This window comes from Amphibalanus amphitrite, unplaced genomic scaffold, assembly GCF_019059575.1.
Source record: "Amphibalanus amphitrite isolate SeventyFive unplaced genomic scaffold, NRLGWU_Aamphi_draft 000003F_arrow, whole genome shotgun sequence".
In the NCBI taxonomy this organism is placed as follows: domain Eukaryota; kingdom Metazoa; phylum Arthropoda; class Thecostraca; order Balanomorpha; family Balanidae; genus Amphibalanus; species Amphibalanus amphitrite.
In genome coordinates, this window is record NW_024881500.1 from 1,074,096 (window position 1) to 1,095,761 (window position 21,666).

Here is a 21,666-nt window from a genome sequence, read left to right on the forward strand (position 1 = left end):
TGCAGTGCACAAATATGAGCAATTCATATTTTTATTCGAGATGTTCAGACTTGGCATGCTACATCTCGAACCCCCAAGCATGTCTTTCTCCCGGTTTCCATCATTCATGCTCAGCATGCGGATTGGTTTCAGCGAGTGAGCATGCGTGTAACATAAGTAGGCGTGTTTTTGGATATTTTCTTCTCTCAAGGTAATCTCGGACTGTCATTAAATAAACGTATACAGAATAGTTCGTGCAATAAATGTATTGTTAAATGTGAGTTGCTATTTCTCGCATTTGTAATGCGGTCATTATCAGCTGTTATCTATACCTACTTACAGATAATTTCATGGCATTATTGTTAATTCTTATTGTTTACGTCTCAAATAAAAAGCTAGTTCTAACAAAAATGCTCTGTTTTGATTTGTGGGGCCGTCGGATTTTTACCAAATGTCTATTGATTAATCTCTTATTGAAAAGCTGGCTATGTAACGCGCTGCTGCCATCCGTTTGTCTATGTGTATTACACACAAGATAGAGTGCTATAACCCATCCGATTTGTGTGCCTGTGCTGTTCAGCCGAGCAAGTCGAACCCGCTGGCCAGTCTGCTCGGAGGTCTGGGCGGAGCTCACAACGCCATCCAGACCAACACATCAGGTGGGTGCCGCTCGCAGCGCAGTCTTTGAAACCCGGGCCCCCGGGCCCCCGGGCCAACAGGACTGGCGGGTCAGCAGTCCCTGGACTCTGGACCACCAGCAAGTGCAAAGTGCAGTCCGTTAGCCCTGAGGCACCAGTACTTGCCGGGAAGCAGTCCTTGGACCTTGAAACATCAGTGCCTGCCGGTCAATAGTCGCTGAGCCCGGAGGCACCAGCGCCTGTGGCCCACCAGACCTTAGGTCCTGAGGCTGTGAGACATCAGTGCAAGCGAATCGACAGACGCTGAGCCCTGAGACATCAGCGCCTGCGGGCTGCACAGCGCGCGCTCGTGACCGTCCACACCGCAGGCCAATCGCCGCACTTTGAGTGGGATCTGTTTCAATTTAGCTGAGCGCTTTGACCAAAAGGTCGCGCCTCTCGCTCACCGATTACTTTAAGCAGTTTGATCAGGCATCGCTGGAGATGAGAAAGCTGGAAAAGGTGCAGTAATTGCGGTTTTCCTCCGTAGACTGGAATTGGGTGGGTATTTTTGCTTCATTGCGACTATTCATTCAGATGCACGATCTATGTTATCGATGCTCAGATGTTATCGCATGTAGGACCGGAGGCTTTAAATTAGATTACGAATCAATAGAATGCCCTATTAGTTACGGCGACATCGCCTTTCATTCATTTTTGCCCATGAAGTTATATAATTTTTGCTATGCACCTGAGTATATAGCGTTTAAAGCAGACACGAGGAAAGCGCCTGTATAAGCGCTAGTGCTGCCTTAAGTGGTGAATCTTCCAAATGTGTGCAAAACAGCCCATTTTAGATCACTTTACGGCCAATTTAATTTTGCATACTATGCCCTTCAGCATCTATTACATCAAGTAAATTATATCATAGTCACTTCTTGGATAATGCAAGGTGACAACCTACATTGGATATAATGGAGCCTGTTCAGATCGGGCTCTGTTGCCAAGTTGGTCCACGTGCGTGAGCCGTGAGTAGAGTTTTCTGGCCGCACCTTGTGACGGCTCCTTATCAGAGCGCTGGCAGAACGCTGCCCTCCAGCTAACTGGGCGTCTGCCAGCACAGATTTGCATTCATTAATTTATTTGCAGCGACTGAAAGCCCGCCACGGCTCTGATATAGGCTGACTGTGTGTCATAAACTGGCGTACTATTTGCTGATGAGCCGGGTCGGCGACTTGCCTCAGTAACTCGCTCATAAGTGTACACCGGCGCCTATCTGCGTCCCAAAGTGACACAGCCGCGCTGAAGTTGGCTGATATTCCGGTTTTAGTGGCGGACAGCAGCATCCATGACGGTTAAAAAGGGCCACTCCCCGGTACAGATTGTCCGAGCGAATGCTTCTAATATTACCTCTGGCTGGCGGGCGGGCCCGGGCGGTGGGCTGGCGCGCTGCCCCGTCTCTGTCACGGTCGGAAGCGAAGCGCTGAGCTATGAACAATGGCACGCGTCACAGAAATCCGGCCTATGACGTCACTGGAGGCACAAAGGATCGGTCCAGCCGAGAACGGTGCCCGCCCAGGGACAGCACGATCTGTTATCTCTCTGCGGAGCATCATTTGGTCTCTGGCCGGGCGAGTTAATGGTCCGTGTTTTATGGTCTGGATTAGTTAATGAATTGTGAACAAAAAGTAGTGCTTTTTCACCTTTTAACATTCATTTACTTGAACTATCATGGCTAGAATAGGGCATATGTCTCAGAGAAATCAACATGGGCTCACTTAGAAAGAAGACATTGAAAATAAATGGCAATTTTATTAGTACCTCAAAACGGCGGCTTCGGCAACACTACCACGAATTGATGTACCAAGCGGCACCAGCACATGTGCTCTGCACACACGTGCTTGGCACGATCACTCGGACAAAGTATCCCAATTATGCCACTTGCATTGGTTTTGTGATGATTGAACCAATAATGCGGTATCGCGGTAAGCCGTAGCAGCCCGTCAGATGAACAGAAGTGGCTAGGTTGGAATGCTACTGCACGTGGGTTCAGTAAACGAGCAGACCAATTTCCGCACTTATATTAGAAATCACGAGTGGAATGCCATTACGGGTCGATCTGATCCATAACCACTGAGAGGCAGTGAGAGTGTCGCGCTGCACGAATGCATCCACTATGTGAATACATTATACACTTCCCGTATGTTCGTCTGAAGAATGTTCTGCCTATCTGCTGTAATCTATCTCGGAATGCCGTGATAGTCTGGTTGTGCCGTGCTAAATTGGAATCGATAACAATGTCTGCAGGTTGTTGAGTTCTGATTTGCCGTGCAATTTTTGATCAGTGGATTTCCGGACATCAAAGTGACGTTTATGCCAATGATGGCATGACTACATGAGCAACACAAGGCACGATCTCATTACTGATGAACAGATGAGCGGCTGCGTTTTTGTTTCGTAAGATAAGTTGGGCAAAAGAATATTAAAGAAGGGAACTGTTTGACGAAAGCTAACCGTGGTTACCGCACAAATTTTACCACTTTTCTTTGACTTTTTGTTCAACTCCAAAGAATTACCACGCCTGATAAATATGAATAAGAGGGAACCGAGGGAGGGTATAGGTGCTCCTCAAAAGTTTGTTTTATTTCCTTTCCATGTGTGTATATCGCTGGCGGTACCGCCAAGACAGCCCGTTCCCCTGTCGTGCACGACTCACCCCAGCTCCGTACCAGGCGGAGAAATCCCCGCTCCAAACCAGTCGTGGCACAAGTCTCCTTCGGCCGCGTGTTTTTGGCCTCTCCCGACCGCCGGCCGCGGCGTTGCGTCTGAATATTTCAGAGCCGGCGGCCGCTCCGGCCGCACCTCAGCCAGGTGAGGCAGAGCGTAAATCCACGATAACTCAATCAGGGAGGGCGCGCCTCCCGGGCCGTCAGTCACGCCCTCCCACCGACAAAGACGGCGCTGAATAAAACAGTCGGATCGCGGCCGGCGGTCAGGGCCGGCTGACCCCGGCGCGGCACTCTTCAGACGGTCAGTCCGGCCCAGCCCGCTCCGACCGCCCCGAGTCAACAGCGCAGCCACGGCAGAGAGAGCCACTTCGCAAACGAAAAATACCAGCGATTTTCTCGTTTTGAAGAGCGAGAGTCAGCGAGCCGACTGTTTGTTTTTCTGGGTGGTTCCACAGCTCAGTGGACGCCAGTGCCGTGCCTTAGGAGACGACTGGCGAACTTCTAAGCCGCTAAAGCCGGGTGGGGACTTTTGCCGTATGGCTGGGTAGTGGCTGTTGCCGTGGCTGGGCAGTGGCTGCTGTCTTGTCTGGACAGTGGCTGTTGCCATGGGACAGTGACTGATGTCCTGGCTGGGCAGTTGACTGTTGTCTTGGCTGGGCAGTGGCTGTTGCTATGAGTGAAGCAGTGGCTGCACCACAGACCGGGCCAGGCCGTAGCCGGTCGTAGCCGGATGGGATGCGGTCAGTGGCGCCCGCGGCCCTCCTAGCAGCGTCTGTCGTGCCCGGAATGGCTGATCAGGAGCTGGGGTGGGGAGGGCCGGCCACTGGGGAGCGCGACGCAGCTGGGACGTCAGGGCGGCAGTCTCCCGCCGCACCGTCAGCCACTGTCGTCGACAGCAGCGGTCACTGACAGCTGCTGTGACCTGACAGGCCCCTATGACACCGGCGCCGACAGCAGACAGCCAGTATACCTACCACTACTCGCTCTCAAATTACTAACACACTCCAGCGGAGAGACTCATTTGACCGAAGAAAAATGTTGACGTTTGACAAACCGTATCGATGCACTAAATCTACAAATTAATGTTAGATCTAATCTAAGCTATTATGGTTCTTTGTGCAGCGGAAGTGTGAGAGCTTCATTAGCGCCCACGACTTGCCCTGCTCGTTCCGTGCCGCTGCCGCTCCGTTCCGGGCGTCCCCTGTGACCCGACTGACCGTGTGTCTCCGTGTCTATGCAGCGATGACAGCTCTGGCAGCGCTGGCCGGCTCCCAGCTGAGGACGCCGCCCACCGCCGGCCCTTGCACCCAGTCGCACGAGATCACCGTGCCCAACGAGCTGATCGGCTGCATCATCGGCAAGGGCGGCACCAAGATCGCCGAGATCAGGTGAGATGGGAGAGGGTCCCGGCTGTGACCGCCGACTGTCATCACTTACCGACCCAGGGAGCTTACGGCTACTCTCTGACACAGAGGGATACAGCTTACACCGAGTCACCGACCACAGACCAACCCCAGTGCATGAATGAGATGGTACCATGGTTACACCAGTCACTGAACTATCCAGGAAGCTTCTTCCTGACCCGGGGTTACAACACTAGCCACTGACAAGTCCACGGTAGCACTTCAGCCACTGTTCGACCCGGGGAAACACTAGCCACTATTGGTGCCAATCGGAATTTCTTTTCTTGGAATTCCAATTTTTGTCCAATTCCAATTTGGAATTTGGACGGAATTCTTAACATTTTTTTTGGAAATTAATCGGAACACAAGGCCTTTAAAATTTAAAATGTTAAAACGGAGGCCTTTAAAACGCTTTTAAACACTTTTAAAATTTACGCAAAAAATGCAAAAATCGTTAAAAATTGGAATAGCCCCCGCTTTGGACAAAATTGGAAATTTACTTGGCAATTTCTTGGAATTGGATCGGAATTGGAATTGAAATTTCATGAAATTGGCACCACTACTAGCCACTGACCAGTCCACGGTAGCACTTCAACCACTGTTCCACCCAGGGTAACATCAGTCACTGACCAGCCCACGGTAGCACTCCAGCCACTGTTCAACCCGCGCGGAACACCAGTCACTGACCAGCCCAGACGTCCGCGGTCTCACTAACTCAATGGACCGCTGGCCCAGCTCGCTTTATTAGTCCGCCGAAGAATACTGAACAGTTCGCTAGATCTCGCTGGTGCGTAAACGGGGATTTTTAGTGGCGTTTAGAGCCGAGTCAGCGAACGAAATGACGTAGAGAGCTTTTTAGAGGTCCCCGGGGAAATGATGCTGGGTGTTCTTTCGGTTGAAACTCCGGCTCCTGTGCTGCTGTTCTGTTAGTGGTGCTAGCCTGCTTTATTTGGGGTTTGGGTGCTTGGGTGCTCATTATTTACCGGTCTTCATGCTTTGGTAACTATAGGAAACTTTTCCCGTTTTCTGTGCGCTGCTTTTACAATAACCGATGCTAATAACATCGCTATTCGCTATCATGCTTACTAACACAATGCTGCTACTTGATGGCCCTGATGGCTCCTGATGCTGCCTTTGGCTGCATCAGGGGTTGTGAGCCAGCTGATGGTAATTAGCCATGCTAATTACTCGTGGCACATGGCGCCATGCTTCTCAGGGGTCTCTCTCCGGTGGCCTTCTTTCCCTGCTTCTGCTTTACTAACGGTCTCGACTCCTGCTACTGCCATCCCCAGACAAATAACCGGCGCCATGATCACCATCTCCAAGTTCGACGACACCACTGAGGACTCCACCCACCAGGACCGCGTCATCACCATCAAGGGCACGGGCGACCAGGTGGCGCTGGCGCAGTACCTCATCAACACCAGGTGAGGCCGCCGCCGCCGACAGTGACACCTCTCGACCGTCCCCGTAACTTCTACCTCTCAATTGGTCCGCAGGCAGATCAGTGGCGCTACCATCCGCATCAGCAACTGTGAGGAGAAGGACCGGGAGTGCGGCAACACGGACCGCACCATCAGCATCACAGGCGCCCCCGACAATGTGTCGCTGGCCGTGTATCTCATCAACCTGAGGTTGGGAGGGTGCTGTGTGTGCCTCCCCGCTTCCGTCACCAAGGCGTGTGATTGACTCGCTTCTCACTGCCGTCATCCCGAGGAGTGTGCTACTGCTGCCCCTGCTGCTGATGCCCCTGCTGCTGATGCTCCTGCCTTCGTGTGAAACTTCTGATTTCGTGTGCTGTGTGGCTTGTCGACATATGCTGAGATAACTTGTTTTCTAAACAGAAGCTTTTATATTTTTAAATCTACAATTAATGCCTCCCTTTTTGTTCTAATCTCATAATGGCAGACGAATCGCGAACGATGGCTGCATCAGACTTTTCACTTTTACCTGGTTCCAAGTGTTTCAGTTTGGATTTTGTGTTTATGAGTGCTGTGTGAGGTGATGCTACTCCCCCCCCCCCCCCCCGTGTGCTCACTGCTCCCGCCTCCCAGTCACTAGCGCCATTGTATGTTTTGAAGAGAACTGCTCTTGCAATGCGGCACGGCATCAATTCAGACGCCGGTCACTAGCGCCATCTATGGATTGAACGAGAACTGTACCTGTCTTACGGCACAGTAGTCAGTATCAACTATCAATTCAGGCGCTCGTCACTAGCGCCATCTATGGATTGAACGAGAGAGCTGTACCTGTTTTACGGCACAGTATCAATTCAGGCGCTCGTCACTAGCGCCATCTATGGACTGAACGAGAACTGTATTTGTCATGCGGCACAGCATCGTAATAGGCGTTCGTCACTAGCGCCATCTATGGATGGAACGAGAATTATACTTGCCATGCAGCTTTCAGGCACTCGTCACTGGCGCCATCTATGGATGGAACGATAGCTCTACTTGCCATGCGGCACAGCATCTTATCAGGCGCTCGTCACTAGTGCCATCTATGGATTGAACAAAAACTTAACTTGTCATGCGGCACAGCATCATATCAGGCGTTCGTCACTAGCGCCATCTATGGAATGAACTATAACTCTACTTGTCATGCGGCACAGCATCATGTCAGGCGCTCGGTTCTGGGGCTACGTATGAAGCGTCGGAACGTCGTAAAGGACGTTTGTAACCATTGTTGCCTTATAGCATAGGTGTTGTCATTTGTCAATGATTTGTTGATTTCATCCCAGTAACGTATGAAAACATGGCTGTTTTTGATAACAAGTTTTGCTGGTCATGAGATGACATTCGTTTATTATCTCGTATTTTGCCTTTTGCACATATATTGAGATAAACTAGGCTAAAATGTGTGTGTGTCTTATCCCGCGCCCTGCTGGGGGGGGGTGTTTGAACACCCCCCCCCTTGTGTTTTTTTGCGAATATCTCAAAAACGGCGGCGCGGAGCGCCGCCGTTTTTTGTACACCTTATCATACATCAATTCTACACATGTTGTGAAAATTTCAGACCAAGGTCATCTAAGGTCAGGTCACCAGGTCACTTGAAGTGACCTCACCTCATAAAAAGTTTCAATGTCTGTCATAGCTACACCGAATGACCGATCGCTTTGAAACTTTCAGCGATTGCTAAGAGCAATAGCATGTACAAAATGTATATCTCAGAATTTTGATATCGATGACCTAAGGTCAGGTCAATTTTGCGACCTCCCCCTTATAAGTCAATGGGAGAAAATTGAAATGCGCCTCTTTTGGACGAAAGACATTATAAACACTCCCAAACACCGAATTACAAGTGGATTAGACACACTGAACATGAAAATGGTGTCCGTGACCCTTGTGTATGCCCTGAGGTCATCTTAGGTCACAAATGGTATCTAACAGTTTTTCGCAAATAACTTTTGATAGGGGCATGCTAGAGCGATGAAAACGCCTTAGATGTGTTCAGCTCGACGATACGGATCGACTGATATGCAACATGACCCTTTCCGGTCAGGTCATGACCTTGACCTGAGGTCAAATTTTCAAGTTGACCTTTCAAGGTCAAGTTATAGTTCATTCGATGCGTCTTGACGAGAGGAACACGATGCCGGTAAAAGTAAGCTCGTACAGGGCTTGGGTCAAAAGTTATTGCAGAAAAACTGTTTCCGAAAAAATCGGCTATTTTTGCAGTTTTTGCCCCCTGCAGGCAAAACCGTTGACGTTAGGTCAAATCTGAGAGAATTACTCAGAAAGGGCGTTAATAGGACTATCGAATGCGCTTTTCCGCGGCGCTGTAGCTCTATTGGTTCTCGAGTTATGCGTTGGCTTCTTGGAAATTTTTGACATTCGACCTGGAAATCGGCGAAATGTTGCCTTCAATGACCTCTGGTGACCTGACCTTTGACCTGACCAAAAAATTGACCGAAGTGATTTCGTCATTATTTTTGACGCTCTTTCGAACGCCGCCTTCCGCGTATCGCTACGTGGCCCAGGAGCCGAGTTACAAGGGGGGGTGTTCAAACACCCCCCCCCCCCAGCAGGGCGTGGAAATCCAGGACCCCCAGCCGGGCGCGGGTTATATTTCTGTAATGCTTCAATCAACCAACATCTCGTCCTCGTCTCTGTTTCAGAATATCTCTGGAGACGGCCAGCATGGGCGTGGCCGGCATGGGATTTCAGTACATCTCCCCGAACCACATCATCAAAGTGCCGATCCATTGATATATGGCACCGTCCCCCGGCCCCGACTATGCAGTTATTCTTTGAGCGGCGAGGCTGGCCGACCCGGCTCGCGCCCGTCTCTGACTCGCCGCTGCTTCGAGACGCCTCACTCGCCGAGTCGACTGAGGAGCGCGCCCTGGCCGGTCCTGGGCTGCCGTCTCTCCGCGCCGCGCTACCGTCTGCTCGCTGACGGCCGGACGGCGCGCCGCTTGGTTTCTGCTGTCGGCAGCGGCCAGTGGGCAGTATCAGTGGCGGGCGGGGGGCGTGTGCCGTGGGCCGGGGTGCAGGCAGAGGGCCGGCCGCAGGAGGGGAGGGTCACTGCACGGGTCACGGGTCCGCTGAGGCCGCCGGCCCGCCGCGCCGAACCGCCGGGCGGCTCTGTTAGGTCTGCTCTCGCGTCCTGCCGCCGCATGCTTGGCTCGGTAAGAATGGGTCATATTTTTGTAATCAGGCTTGGTGTCTTGTGTTGGCTATCGTGCTGCGTCCGTTTCCTCATAATAAGCTGCGCGCTTTGCCAAACGATGCTGTACATACGTAATTCGGGGCGGTGTTGTACACATTCAGCAGATAGTTGTGAATATCTTTTATAGAACTCTGCAGCACTGCTGATGTTCCTGCTCTGCTAGCATCGCCACTTGATGGCCTTATCTTTGTCTACATCTCTCGCTCTTCCCTGCGTACCCGCACCGGGCCGGTGCCCCCTGTGTGACCCGCTCTTACCTGCCTGCACACCGCCCCTCCTGCGTCGCACCGCTGCCTCTCCCGAGCCGCGCCACCTCTGCCCACCTGTAGCGGTCGCAGTAGTGGCGTTAGTTGTTGTTCTTCCCTGTCCCTAGAGAGAAGATCCCTTCCCCGACTAGAATAGTACTTATATTTGACTAAGGATGGCCTAACCGGGCTCAAGTTTCGATGCCAGATGCCCAGTAGACCCTTCCTTATCTGACCGATTTCCATGGCTGGTCGAGACTTTAACCTGCCGGAATGCAGGATGATTGGTTGCCAAACTGTCTGATTTCTGGTGGAGGTGGCGCTAAAATTTTCGCCACGATTCTCCAAGACAGAGCTACTGTTTTGTGGCCAAAACATTCGAAAGTTATTCAGACAGCTGCAGATCGTGCTTTGCCCTGCACGTTGAGTGGCACGGCAAGTTGCCGAAACCATCGAATAACTCGGCGGCACCAGCCCGACTGGGAATACTAGCCTCACTTCGGACAAATCTGTGTGTTCGCCAGTCACGGCGTCTGCCAATCGCCGCTGGCGATTGGTAATCATTCGCTGATGATCAGAGTCCGCTGATCGAGCTCTCACTCCTCGGGCCCCACCTGCCCCGTTCGAGTTCCACCGTCGTCGCCCCAGCCCATCTCCGACGCCGCGCCGTCACCCCCGGTGACCTGCCGTCAGGTCACCGACCTGACCTGGTGACCTGACCTGCCGTCAGGTCACATCCACCGCCCCGTGCCGACGCCGACTCCACCTCACCGCCTGGCTTCACCTCGTCTTTCTCGAACAAACAAGGTGGTTCTGTCTTCCTGATTGCTGCTCAATGGCTCCCTTCGCCTTTGACGGAAGGTGGAGGGCGATCTCAGCCCTCGGACTCGGCCTCGGACGGCGGCGCCGGCGCCTCAGGAGCGCCGCCGTCGGCCGCGCCAGTCCAGCGCTCAGCCCGGCCGGCCGGACGGCAGCAGGGGCGTGCGAAATTGACGGGAACGTTTCGGGAACGCAGCAATATGCCCGCAGCCTGGCGGGCTCTCGGAGCGCGGCTGTGGACGGTGTAAATGTCGCATGCGCTCGGTCGGTTCTGGCTACTCGTAGTTGTATTTGCTGTGTGCAATCTCTGTGCAATAGCAGTATTTATCAATTAAATATACACTTTCTAGATAGACGAGTGCTAGGCGTAGATGGCTCGTGCTCAGACTGCCGCTCAATCAGCTCTCGGCGGGCCGGCCGACCGGTGCGCTGCGCGTCCGACGGACCGCCGCGCGCCGGAGGCTGTCTGTCCCCCTCCTCTGCCGCCCTGCACCGCTCCCAACCGACACGTCACGGCGAGCTCCCTCCCCGCCCCGCTTACCCGGCCCGCCCCACCCGACGTAGGGCCATGCTACCAGAGCAGGGGAGGGCGAACAGGGGGCGCGGGGCCGCCACAGACCGCGAACCTCGCCGCCGAGCGAGGCCGTGCCGGCTGCGTGCCAGAGCGCGTGAGTGTGCGCCTGCCTGTGTGGATGTACATAGCTATTGCCAGTATTGGCTGCATTAAGGCCCCGTTTTGCTGTTGTTGAAAGGCAATCTGTTCGAGTGTGCTCTGAGATTTTAGGACTGGCGGACGGGCGAGCTGCTGAAGCAGGATACCCTTTATATCATGTTATATATCAATGCTCTACATCGGCAATCAATCACATCAAGAAACATATCTGGCTTACAGGGTGTCCCATAAGTTCGTTCTCACCTAAATTTTACGTTTTTAGGCTTTCTTGCTTAACCCTATTCCTGGCGGGCTCCGCCGGGACAAGAAACTGGCGGGGGGGGGGGCCGATTCGGCCCCCCCCCTGAGATCTCGAGAACGAAGCAAGATAGCGACAAGCAGTAAACGGCATCGGATACGCACGGCCAAGATCTACAATTTTTACTGAGGTCATTTTCAGGTCAGGTCAAAGATGACGTCACAGGGGTCGAAAAAGTCAAAATGGCGGCACTAGATATGGAGAGAGTTTTTCTCGAATAACTTTCGAATTAGTCAAGATAGGAACAAACTAAGGGCATCATCGTGATCCTCTCGTCAATCCGCATCGAATGATATATATGTTAACCTCGAAAGGTCAAGGTCAAAGGTTGACCTCAGGTCACGTGACCTCGAGGTCATCATGTATATCATTCGATGCGTCTTGACGAGCTGAACACAATGAGACCATCCACGCGTCTGTATCTTGTTCCTGTACGGAGTTATTGGCCAAAAACCTTTGGTGACCTTTGATGACGTCACATGACCTCACAGCTGCCCAACAGCAAAACAGACCTCAAGGTAGTGAAGGTTGATCGTATATGAAGTCATGTATAGTATATGGGGCCATTCCGACCCGTTTTAGTGGTAAAAACAGGGAGTTGATTTTTCCCCCATTGACTTATAATGGGGAGGTCGCGAAATTGACCTGACCTTAGGTCACCGATATCAAAATTCCGAGATATACAAATTGCACATACTGGTACCCTAACTAAACCCTGAAGAGAAGAAATTGATCGGTCAAAAACTCTAGCTCTGGCGTGATTGCAAACTTTTCTGAGGTAGCGTCACCAAACCGCCTCTGGTGACCTGACCTGAGGTCAGATCAACTCAAAATTTTCAGACATGTTGCGTAGAAGCCTTTTAGGAAAAGTCAGAAAATTTGAGCTTCCTAGCTCAACGCGTTTGGGAGATATAACCAAAAAACCTCAGGGGGGGGCTCCTGAGGCCCCCCCCCCCCGCCAGGAATAGGGTTAAAGGCACGCTGAAATTGGTTCGTAACTGAGCTTGCATGGTTGCCATGGCTGGTAGAAATATGCTCCACAGTAGCTAATTTCTGTAGACAAAATGGTTTTTGCTAGAGAGCCCGCTTCCTACAGAGACGGCTAACGCCGCAACATAGAGGTCTCCGATACGGGTACGTCTCAGTATTTAGTCAGCACGTGACCATTCGCGACGATTGAGGGTGATTGAGGCCTACCAGTCGGTAGCCAATATCCATCGCTAACTGGACGCACAGTCAGCAAGTGACGCCGATGATTTGTTGGGAGTCAATAACTGCAAGTTTATCCTCTTTCTAGCCAGCCCTCAGGAATGAGCCAAGTGGCCAAAACTGTGTGGCGCCAAAGTGGCCATCAAAAAGGTCAAAGGGTTAGAAAGTTGGTAAACAGACTTTTCAGGATGGATTACCAGCTGTCTAAGAGTGTTCTTTCGGGGTACATAACTCAAGGTGACTTAAGCTTTGCTTACCGGAGGGCTCAAAACAGTCAAAAACGTCTTAAAATGGCCAAACATGAGTTTCGTTATGCCTGAGGCTAAACAAAACTAGAGGGCTGATGACATCAACCAGGTCATCTGGACTAACTAGTCCACGTTCGAGATGAAACACCCGTCCAAACCCGAAAACAACCCCATAAGGGCGAAGGAGGAGGCCTTCATTTCGTCCCGTTATGTTCCTATGCAAAAGGCCAGGGTCACTGTGTTGTGGGGTTATAGGCGTTCTGGAGTTGATCAAGTTACAAGTGGCAACCCGGAAACAGTTTTGGGAAGCAGAATGCTTTTCCAAGAACATCTAGGAGGAATTTCAGCCCTCAAGCTGAACTCGAACCGCGAGTATGAACACATTTATAGAGGAGAAAATGGCATCCGGGAGGTCGTAGGCCCATCTTCAGGCAAGACAGTGCATCAGTGCACAGGTCAAGCAAAGCTTAAAAGCGGTGCAAGGAGACTGTGACAGGTGTTTGTGGCAAGATCACATGCCAGGCACCTCATCGGATCAAAATTTCATAAAAAATTTGTTGGTTATGCTGAAGTTGAGGCTCATTGAAGCGTAGCGCTGTTCCAGCCTCGAGGAGCTCACGGCGCATGTCAAGTCAGTCTGGGTTAACTTTAAGCCTGCTATGCAGCCAAACATGCCGGTTGGCATGCCGCAGCATGTATTCATGTGTTTGCCTATTAAATGGGGAGCACATTGAGGGGTCATAAATATACCAAAACGCAATGTACTCTGTTTCACATGCAAACATAATGTGAGAACGAACTTATGGGACACCCTGTACAGTGATTTTCAAGATTTTCACATATCTCCACTTTCATATCACGTGTTGGCAATGGTACAAAAGGCTTGGTATTCGCTCGCCGTCAGGCCGCCGCTAATCCGACCGCAGCGCCACCTGGATCAGCGGTGGAGTCTGTAGTTTACCGACCGGCTGCCAGGTGGCGGGCTGGTTCCGGCGGGGTAGGAACCTGGAACGGTCAGCATTATTGTTGTCTTCGGTGTATGTGCCAACGTTGTTCGATATGCTGCGTGCATCAGTGCTTTGTTTAGTAAAAGCTATGTAAGGTAAGAGGCGCAAGAAGAGAACAAATTCAAAATTCGGAGTGAGCGTGTAGTTTTTATGGAGTTTTCCATCGTACTATATTTGTACATAGAGATATTTGTGTAGTTATATATCTTTACGATATGCATATTGCATACTGTGTTGGGAATTGTTTTGTCTTCAGCGGACGAGCGTGTCTTGCATGGCGCGAAATTATTGTTTTGTTACACTAGTTGAATGTTGTTTGCTCTTTGAGTGCCATCTGGCCATTTCGGGTCACAACATCACGAGCAAGCCGTGCAACCACGAAAACCTCTCCCAACACAAATCCAATACTCTTATTTGTTATTGGAGCTATTGTTTAGAACTCTATTACCCCGTGAATAAATATTGTTGTCATATTCATTGAGGCAATAAGTGCATTTTGTATCAGATGCAAGCATAACAGATCTGGTGGTAAATATACGCATCGTAAAGAGCTGGCCTGGGTGTTTCTGTTTTTCTCCGTAGGCCGAGCGGAAAGTCCAACAGCCAGCTGGTTATTGGATTTAGCTGCAGCACATGTTGCTAATTCTAGTAAAGTTCAAAGGAAAGCATAGTAACTCTCATTTACTCTTACCTACTTTGAGCTGAATGAAACTCTATGTCATGATGAAGGTTTTTGCTCGCAATGTAAAGTCTCTGCAAACAAAGCTCAGCTTCACGATAGACTGTAAGAAGCGGGCCATGATATTTTCAAGGAGAAAAGTATCACCCATGGAGTGGATTGCTGATATGCATACCAGCATTAGACCCGACAACAGTGTTTTGAAGAAAAAAAACGTAGCACAGTCACGAATCGAAGTTTACATTGCTGGGCCCGGTAGCGAGTTGTCAATCTTAAACGTGTTTATTTGATAGGTCAACTTATGTTTCTTCATGATCGTGATTTTCCTATAGACATTCATTGTGTCGTCATTATGTATTTACACTTTATTCACCTTTGGCATATTTTAGCATTACATTCCAATACACTCCCTGTACCCGATACCCGATTTCGCCACAACACTGGATTCTCATAACCCGGTGACCACGCTAGTGTCAATGTTCTAAGAACATTCGTCGGACAGTAGAAGGTCACCACAATTAACTGCGCTACACAGTGCACAGCTACACCCATTAGGCAATTATTGTGCTGGATATATTTTTGTCTTCACTCTTACACCTCTTCAGTCGAGGCGTTCCTTCAAGCTTCTGAAACAAAGGCATTTTTTCATTTCATGCATCAGTAAAAGCGCTCTCAGGACATATCCAATCATCGCTAGCAAACACCATACTTTTTATAGTTGGGCAAATATACTCGTCTGTATTTAGACACCGATGTACTAAAAAACACATAACTTGTCAACGTCAAGTTATGTTTTAAAGTTTTGATACATGCATTTTTTTCAATGACATAATTTACAAAATTTATTTACAAGGAGTAGATCATAAAAACGCATAAAACCACCTCTCTCACTTTCATTTTTAGCAACACCTCGTTGAACGAATCGTCGCTAAAGCCATGTGTAGACTTTTAAAATCAGTAAAATCACTCGAGTAATTCAGTAGCCACTACACTATCACCTCTACCACCTCACCTATTGCTGTCTGAAGAACTCCTGGACGTTGAAGCGACTCTGGTCGACGATGGGCGCAAACTCTGGTCGCTCGAAGGGTCGGTTGGTGACCACCGCGCGCTGGGGGGCCGACGAATCGACCCGCTGGTTAGGGGCCGCCTCCTCCACTGGAATCTCGGCCCAGAATGTATCGTAGCTCTGCACAACCGTGGCGCTGTGGGAGAGATCATCGTGACGTCATTAAGGGCAGCATGATGTCATAAGGGAAAGGATGCCATATGAAGAAACTTGCGTCATAAGGGGAATATTGTATGCAAGAAAGAGAGAAAAAGAATATGAGAAAGAGAGGCAAATGAAGGGCCAATGAAAGGACGGAGTAAGAGAGAGAGGGAGAGAGAGAGAGAGAGAGAGAGAGAGAGAGAGAGAGAGAGAGAGAGAGAGAGAGAGAGAGAGAGAGAGAGAGAGAGAGAGAGAGAGAGAGAGAGAGAGAGAGAGAGAGAGAGAGAGAGAGAGAGAGAGTATCAATCGCATGTTTAGCTTTTTGTTTCGACATTCGCTCAATCTCATTTGACATACCGCATAGCCCATCGGTAAATTTTCTCCCACGCTTTTATAGAGACCGACCGTTGTGTAAACATGCCTTTATGTATTCCTAAAATCCTAGTAAACCACTGTGTGATGGCAACAGGCGGGGTTCTTGTAATTAATCCGTGGGTATGAATGGGGAGGGGCCGCCCGGGGTGGCAGGACCGGGTCAATACTTGCGTCCGGTATTCTGTTTATACCTGGGGTTCACATAGCGACACAGCGCGCCGGCTGATCGACGCCTTAGGCCGCCAACAAAGTCACCGACTGTGACTCGGGGGCAGCCCGATGTCAAAAAACGGACAAATGCAGCGGAGTTTTGAGATAGATAAGCGTTTTAACTGTTCAAAAAATCAGACGCAATAATAATGCATTGAAATGCACATACAGCTACGTGATTTAAGTGCGCACTGTTACACTATCAATCAATCAAATTTGGACTACTTGTTGCAGACAAGCTATTGGCAATAGCTTAGCGATCGTATCGTGTTACAATAATGTTAACCCGCGACCTGGTGGGGGGGGGGGCTATTTTTGCCCCCCCCCCCTCGATATATCTCCAGAACCGCTGCGCCGATCGTCACCAAACTTTCAGTACCCTCCCCAACATCAATTTTACACATTGTGACCAAAAAATTTTTTTCCAAAGGCTATGAAAGGTTGGCCGGAAATGACGTCAGAGTGACGTCATGTTCTGCCGTTTTCGACCCAAAAAAGGGTTTCGCGGGAAGAGCTGTCAGGCCTATAGTTTTGCAAATACAGAAAAATGATCCAGACATAAAAGCTGTAAAATTGACAGGGCTACAAAACTGCTATCTCGGATTTTGAAAATTTTTGGATTTTGATCCCCAAAAATCAGAAAATAGATTTTTTGGATATAATAGTCGAAAAATCTAAAAAGTTTTTTTGAATTTCGCAAAAACCGGAATATATGTGATAGTCCTTACCGCCTTCCATCCACATACCAAATTTGAGATTGATACCTCTTTTTTGGCGAAGTTATAGCGAAAAAAACTGTTAAAAATTGATGACGTCAAATTTTCAAACTCAATTTTTAGCAATTCTAGACCCCGTAGCGCAAAACAAAGACCACCATTACACTCCCCGTGACGAGCTGCATCGAATCAATACCCATTTTATGCAAAACTATCAACTTTTAAAATTTGACCTTTTTGGCCTGACCTTCATGACCTGACCTTGACCTCACCTTCACCAGAAAGTGACCTAAGCCGTACCTGATAGTCTTATAACCAACACCATTGAGTTGGAAATGAAAAATTGGCCATAAAACATGCATCACACAAACTTAGTAAAGTTGGGTTCATGTGACCTGACCTGTGACCCTTGGTGACCTGACCTGTGACCTGACCTGGTATTGTCAGTGACCTCTAATAGCAACATATCTACTAGGCAACTGACGCCCTATCGCTGATTCTCGACAAAATGCGTTTTCCTTGGTGTTATAGCGCATTCCCTAGAATACCCGTAAACGGTGAAACATTTCATCTTTGACCTGACCTGTGATGTCATCGGTGACCCCGAGGTCAATGAAATTTGGTTTCTCTAGACAAATTTGACAGGCCTTTCGAACACCGTTTGAGTTTTGCGGATCCGTCCAGTAGTTTCGGAGATACGAGGGGGGGGGGGCAAAAATAGCCCCCCCCCCCACCAGGTCACGCTATAAACAGACCCCACCAGGGCGCGGGTTAAGACGTTCTAATGCATCTGGCACACAGTTGGCGTTCGTGAAAAAATCCTTCTGTGACCTTGATCGCTCAGAACCACAGGCAACTAAACCGTTTGTCGTCTGGCGGCTGCTGTCCCGCCGCACAGCCTGGCGCTGCGGGTCAGTCTACCAGGACAGGCGGCACCCCTTTTACCAGGCAGGAGGATTCAAGCATGCGCACAAGCGGTCTGCTGGCCACGCGATTGCCGGCAGTGAAAGGGTTATTGATCGGCAATCTTTGCTGATAGTTATGCCACCGTTTTCGCTAGCAACACACTACATATTTCAAAATAGAATCTGATGGGGCCAACTAAGCTGTTTGTTGTCTTTTTAGTCTAAAATAATATTACCCATTTTCTTGGTTAATACTTTAAATTTGTAAAGTAACCTTTATCTCACAATTAACATAAAGAATAGTTTAGACCAAGCGGAACAAACGCATAGAGAATTTCTGTCCACACATCAAGAGCAGACGCGGTGCAGGACCAAGCGCTAGTAAATTCATTTCCACACATCGAGAGCAGATGGTGCGGACGTGGTCCGTGGTCATCTCCAAACAGTCTACACTGCACCTGTACTTACTAGAGGTCGACGTTGGGGTCTCCCTTCCAGGTGACGGAGACGCGCGCCTTCTCGCTGCGGTCGGCGTGCGTGATAGACGAGCACTCGTTCAGCAGGTTGACGTTGGACACCGGCTGCCAGGCGCCCTTGTCCTTGGCCCACGAGCGGCCGCGCGGCTCGCGAGCCATCACCATGAACCCGCGGAAGTAGGTGTTGGCCTGGAGCGGCTCGATGGTCACTGAAAGAAACAGCGCAGACGTTAGGGCTGGTCGGCATGAATCGGCTTAGCAATGCTTGATCGGCTTTTCGGCATGAAGAGCAGGATATGCATAAAGTTAAATAGCCTAGGACGGAAGTTGTTGACTGGGTAGGTATGTGAAATGTCATGTAGAAATTATTTCGGTGTATTATCATGGACAGTCGAAGGGATATATTTTACAGTGACATATCACGTTATCATGAATATTCCATTCGGTCACCGAGTAGTGAGGAACATAGTCAGTTCAGGTCACTGACCTATGGCGTCATAGGAAACTTCTGAAGAGTCAAATGTGTCACAAGGTTAGCAATGCTGTCAGTATTGGGATATCTCTCACAGGAAGGTATAAGACATTCAAGAAGTATCTATCATGTAACTTTCAAATGAAGTTCAGCTGAAGCTAGACAGGTCACGTGACTGAGCGACGTCCTTAAGCCACTCAGACATGTCCTCCTCGACCAGCTTTGAAACATGTTGTCGGTGTCGGGCTGATTCTGATCTGAGTATGATGTACCCGAGGCAATCTTACCCATACAAAAAGTACATCATTGGACGCATATGGCCACATGAAACACGACGGTGCCAAAGTGGTCGCTCTACATCTTTTAGATATTGTCTGCCAAAAAAAAAGATAATGATAATCGGATTTCGACATTTGATCGATTGACTTAACATTAGAGGGCACCGAGTGACCTGAGGTGGAACAAATTTGAACAGGCTTGTATCTGCGCCTCGTAACATTGAACATGAAACAATGTATTTAAACCCTCGCCCGTATTGGTGTTTTTCCAGCCGCGAACGTATAAGGGGGGGGGTCCGTTGGACCCCCCCCCCCTTGCCGTTTCGCCCCTGATCGAGCTAGAGCTTCGCGGAAAAAAACGAGCGTGTTGCCCGTGACGAGAGGAAGCCGATGATACCCAATTTTAAGGTCCTAGGTCATTGGTTGACCTTGCAGGTCAGGTCAATGACCCCAAAGGCGGGAAAATCGGGACCTGTTAGAACGTCGTAAAGTGTGGCTGCTATGGGGTTTTTCGGGGTGCTGATCACGAATATCATGTTAGTTTTGATCACAGATGATGTCTTCATGTATTTAGGCCAGGTCGGGTCAGGTCAGGTCAGGTCAACCAGTAAGGGTATTCCTAGTAGGTGGCAATCGCCTCTGACAGCTTCGTAACATGTTACGAAGGCACCAAAACTACTTCGTAAATGTTCATATGGTTGCTAAATTCGAATTCAACTCCAAAAACTGGCCTAGAAACATGTAAAACTCGAAAAAGTGAACCGAGGTCATCAAAGGTCAATGACCTGACCTGACCTTCAGGTGACTTTGACACCCACCCTAATGCATGGGGGCAACATCATATCACATGTTTGAACGCTTGAAACCACGAAAAGACTGCAAACGCGCGGCTAATGCGAGCCGACATACGCCGAATCGCGATTCCAGCCAAACATGGTCTTGAAAAGTAGGTCACAGGTCAAAGGTCATTTGGGTCAGGGCCATGAAATTTTCAGGGTAGGTGTGAAATTGATGAACGCGAGGGTACTGAAAGTGTCGTCGCGATCGGCCGCTTTTTACGCGAGTTATTCGCGAAAAACCATGGGGGGGTCCGTTCGACCCCCCTATACGGGCGAGGGTAAAAGCCCATGGGTCTGGTGAGATCTAGTTTGGCCGGGCAAGGAGGTGAATTGGACAGTGTACCCGTAACCCAGCGTTTAATCTTTGAGGTCACATGAGAGCGTAAAAACGCCCTCAGAAGCTTTTCGGTTAATACTGTTGAAAAGGCATTCTAGAGCAACGAAGCACCCTGCAAGGAAATATGTTAATGTTGCCGATTAGCATATGCATGCAATGCGGCAGAAGGTCGGGTCGTAATCTTGACCTGAAGTCAACTATTTATGTTTGCCTATTAGAGTTAACATGAAGTTCGTTTAGCGCGTTTCTTTTACAGAAACAAGGCAATGGCGGCATCAAATATCAATGTCATCTTTATTAACAGTTATTGTTCAACCAAAATTAGGAAACCGATAGAAATAATAAACATCGCATTGAATGTAGTTGTGCGTTACTGTTTGATATTTGTTCCTTTGTTTTGATAAATTGTAAAAAAAAAAAAAACAGCCTGCGGCAATTTTTAATGACCTAAACTTTATGATGAAACCATGATGAAACAGAAATGGTCATACTTTGCGAAATACATGATGATTTTGGGGATTAAGACATCCAGAATGTGGTGTTCAATGGCGTTGCCAAGGACTTTAACGATCTATCGAGCGCCATTTATGGTTTTTCCCTAGGTGGTCCAGCCTCCATGTGCCGAGTGAAAAATAGGCCATGTAAAGCCTCGCAGCCTACTAAATAGGCGAAACGAGATGTTTGTAAGCACACCAGTAAAAACGTTCCAGAAATAGGAGGTAACAGCCGATCCTCATGCCTCACTAAATATGAATAAGCATATTGGTCCTCACGCGCACAGTACGTAGCTCACCTCTGACTCCGCTGCCAGTCGTCTGTCTGGTGACGCGGAACGGCATCGAGGCGATGTTGCCGCTCCTGGCGCCGCGGTGATTCGGAACCATACCCCGCAGACAGGCCTCCGTGGGGGCGCCATTGGGGAAGGCGGCCAGGGGCACGGCACAGAGCACAGCCGCCAGCAGCAGCGGCCGCAGAGGGCCCAGAGGACGGAGCGCAGCAGTCATGGTGGCGACGGAGCGGCGGGTGAAACCGAACTGAAGTGCCGCTCAGCGGCCGGCCGCTGGCCGCCGCCGCTCTCCTGCGGCTGGGCGGGGCTCGTGGAGCGGCCCGTGAAGGTTACCCGCGGAGGCCGGCGTGCCATGACCCGGCTCCCCTCCGCGTCGTGCAGCGGTCACGCCCGCCCGACGGGCGTGAGTGGGGTCTGTCCCCACCGCCGGCCGAGGTGCGGCCCCGCCGCAGAAGGTTATCGACGGCAGGCGTGGCCGGTCACT

The 21,666-nt window shown here is 49.9% G+C and overlaps 2 protein-coding genes across 5 annotated transcripts in view; one reads left to right on the forward strand and one right to left on the reverse strand.

Annotated features, from left to right (window-relative positions):
* LOC122364434 (poly(rC)-binding protein 3-like) overlaps positions 1 to 11,354 on the forward strand; it is a 71,693-nt gene extending 60,339 nt beyond the window's left edge. For 2 of the 3 annotated variants that reach the window (XM_043334834.1, XM_043335004.1), the window contains exons 8-11: positions 560 to 638; positions 4,566 to 4,713; positions 6,228 to 6,362; positions 8,846 to 11,354. In XM_043334834.1, coding sequence (XP_043190769.1) covers positions 560 to 638; positions 4,566 to 4,713; positions 6,228 to 6,362; positions 8,846 to 8,936 — 453 coding nt within the window. In that variant the 3' untranslated portion in view covers positions 8,937 to 11,354. Of the gene's footprint in view, positions 1 to 559; positions 639 to 4,565; positions 4,714 to 6,020; positions 6,156 to 6,227; positions 6,363 to 8,845 lie in introns of all 3 variants that reach the window. The other variant, XM_043334921.1, reaches the window with a different exon arrangement.
* Positions 11,355 to 14,916: 3,562 nt separating this feature from the next.
* Positions 14,917 to 21,666, reverse strand: LOC122364577 (putative defense protein 3). Of its 2 annotated transcripts, none has more exons than XM_043335214.1 (4): positions 21,189 to 21,666; positions 18,462 to 18,678; positions 15,590 to 15,782; positions 14,917 to 15,203 (listed from the first exon to the last, which is right to left on the reverse strand). In XM_043335214.1, the coding sequence occupies exons 1-3, from the start codon at positions 21,397 to 21,399 to the stop codon at positions 15,590 to 15,592; spliced, it is 621 nt and encodes a 206-aa protein (XP_043191149.1). In that variant the 5' UTR covers positions 21,400 to 21,666; the 3' UTR covers positions 14,917 to 15,203. The 2 variants fall into 2 exon arrangements, with proteins under 2 accessions (XP_043191149.1, XP_043191077.1); XM_043335142.1 differs by having other exon boundaries at positions 14,917 to 15,200; positions 21,189 to 21,609.

Excerpts from the sequence above, each read along its gene's own strand:
- LOC122364577 (XM_043335214.1), bottom strand. The coding sequence starts at position 21,399 with ATGACTGCTGCGCTCCGTCCTCTGGGCCCTCTGCGGCCGCTGCTGCTG. Across the intron at positions 18,679-21,188 it reads GACTGGCAGCGGAGTCAGAG|TGACCATCGAGCCGCTCCAG; the intron begins GTGAGCTACGTA and ends TGTTTCTTTCAG. Across the intron at positions 15,783-18,461 it reads GACCCCAACGTCGACCTCTA|CGCCACGGTTGTGCAGAGCT; the intron begins GTAAGTACAGGT and ends TCTCTCCCACAG.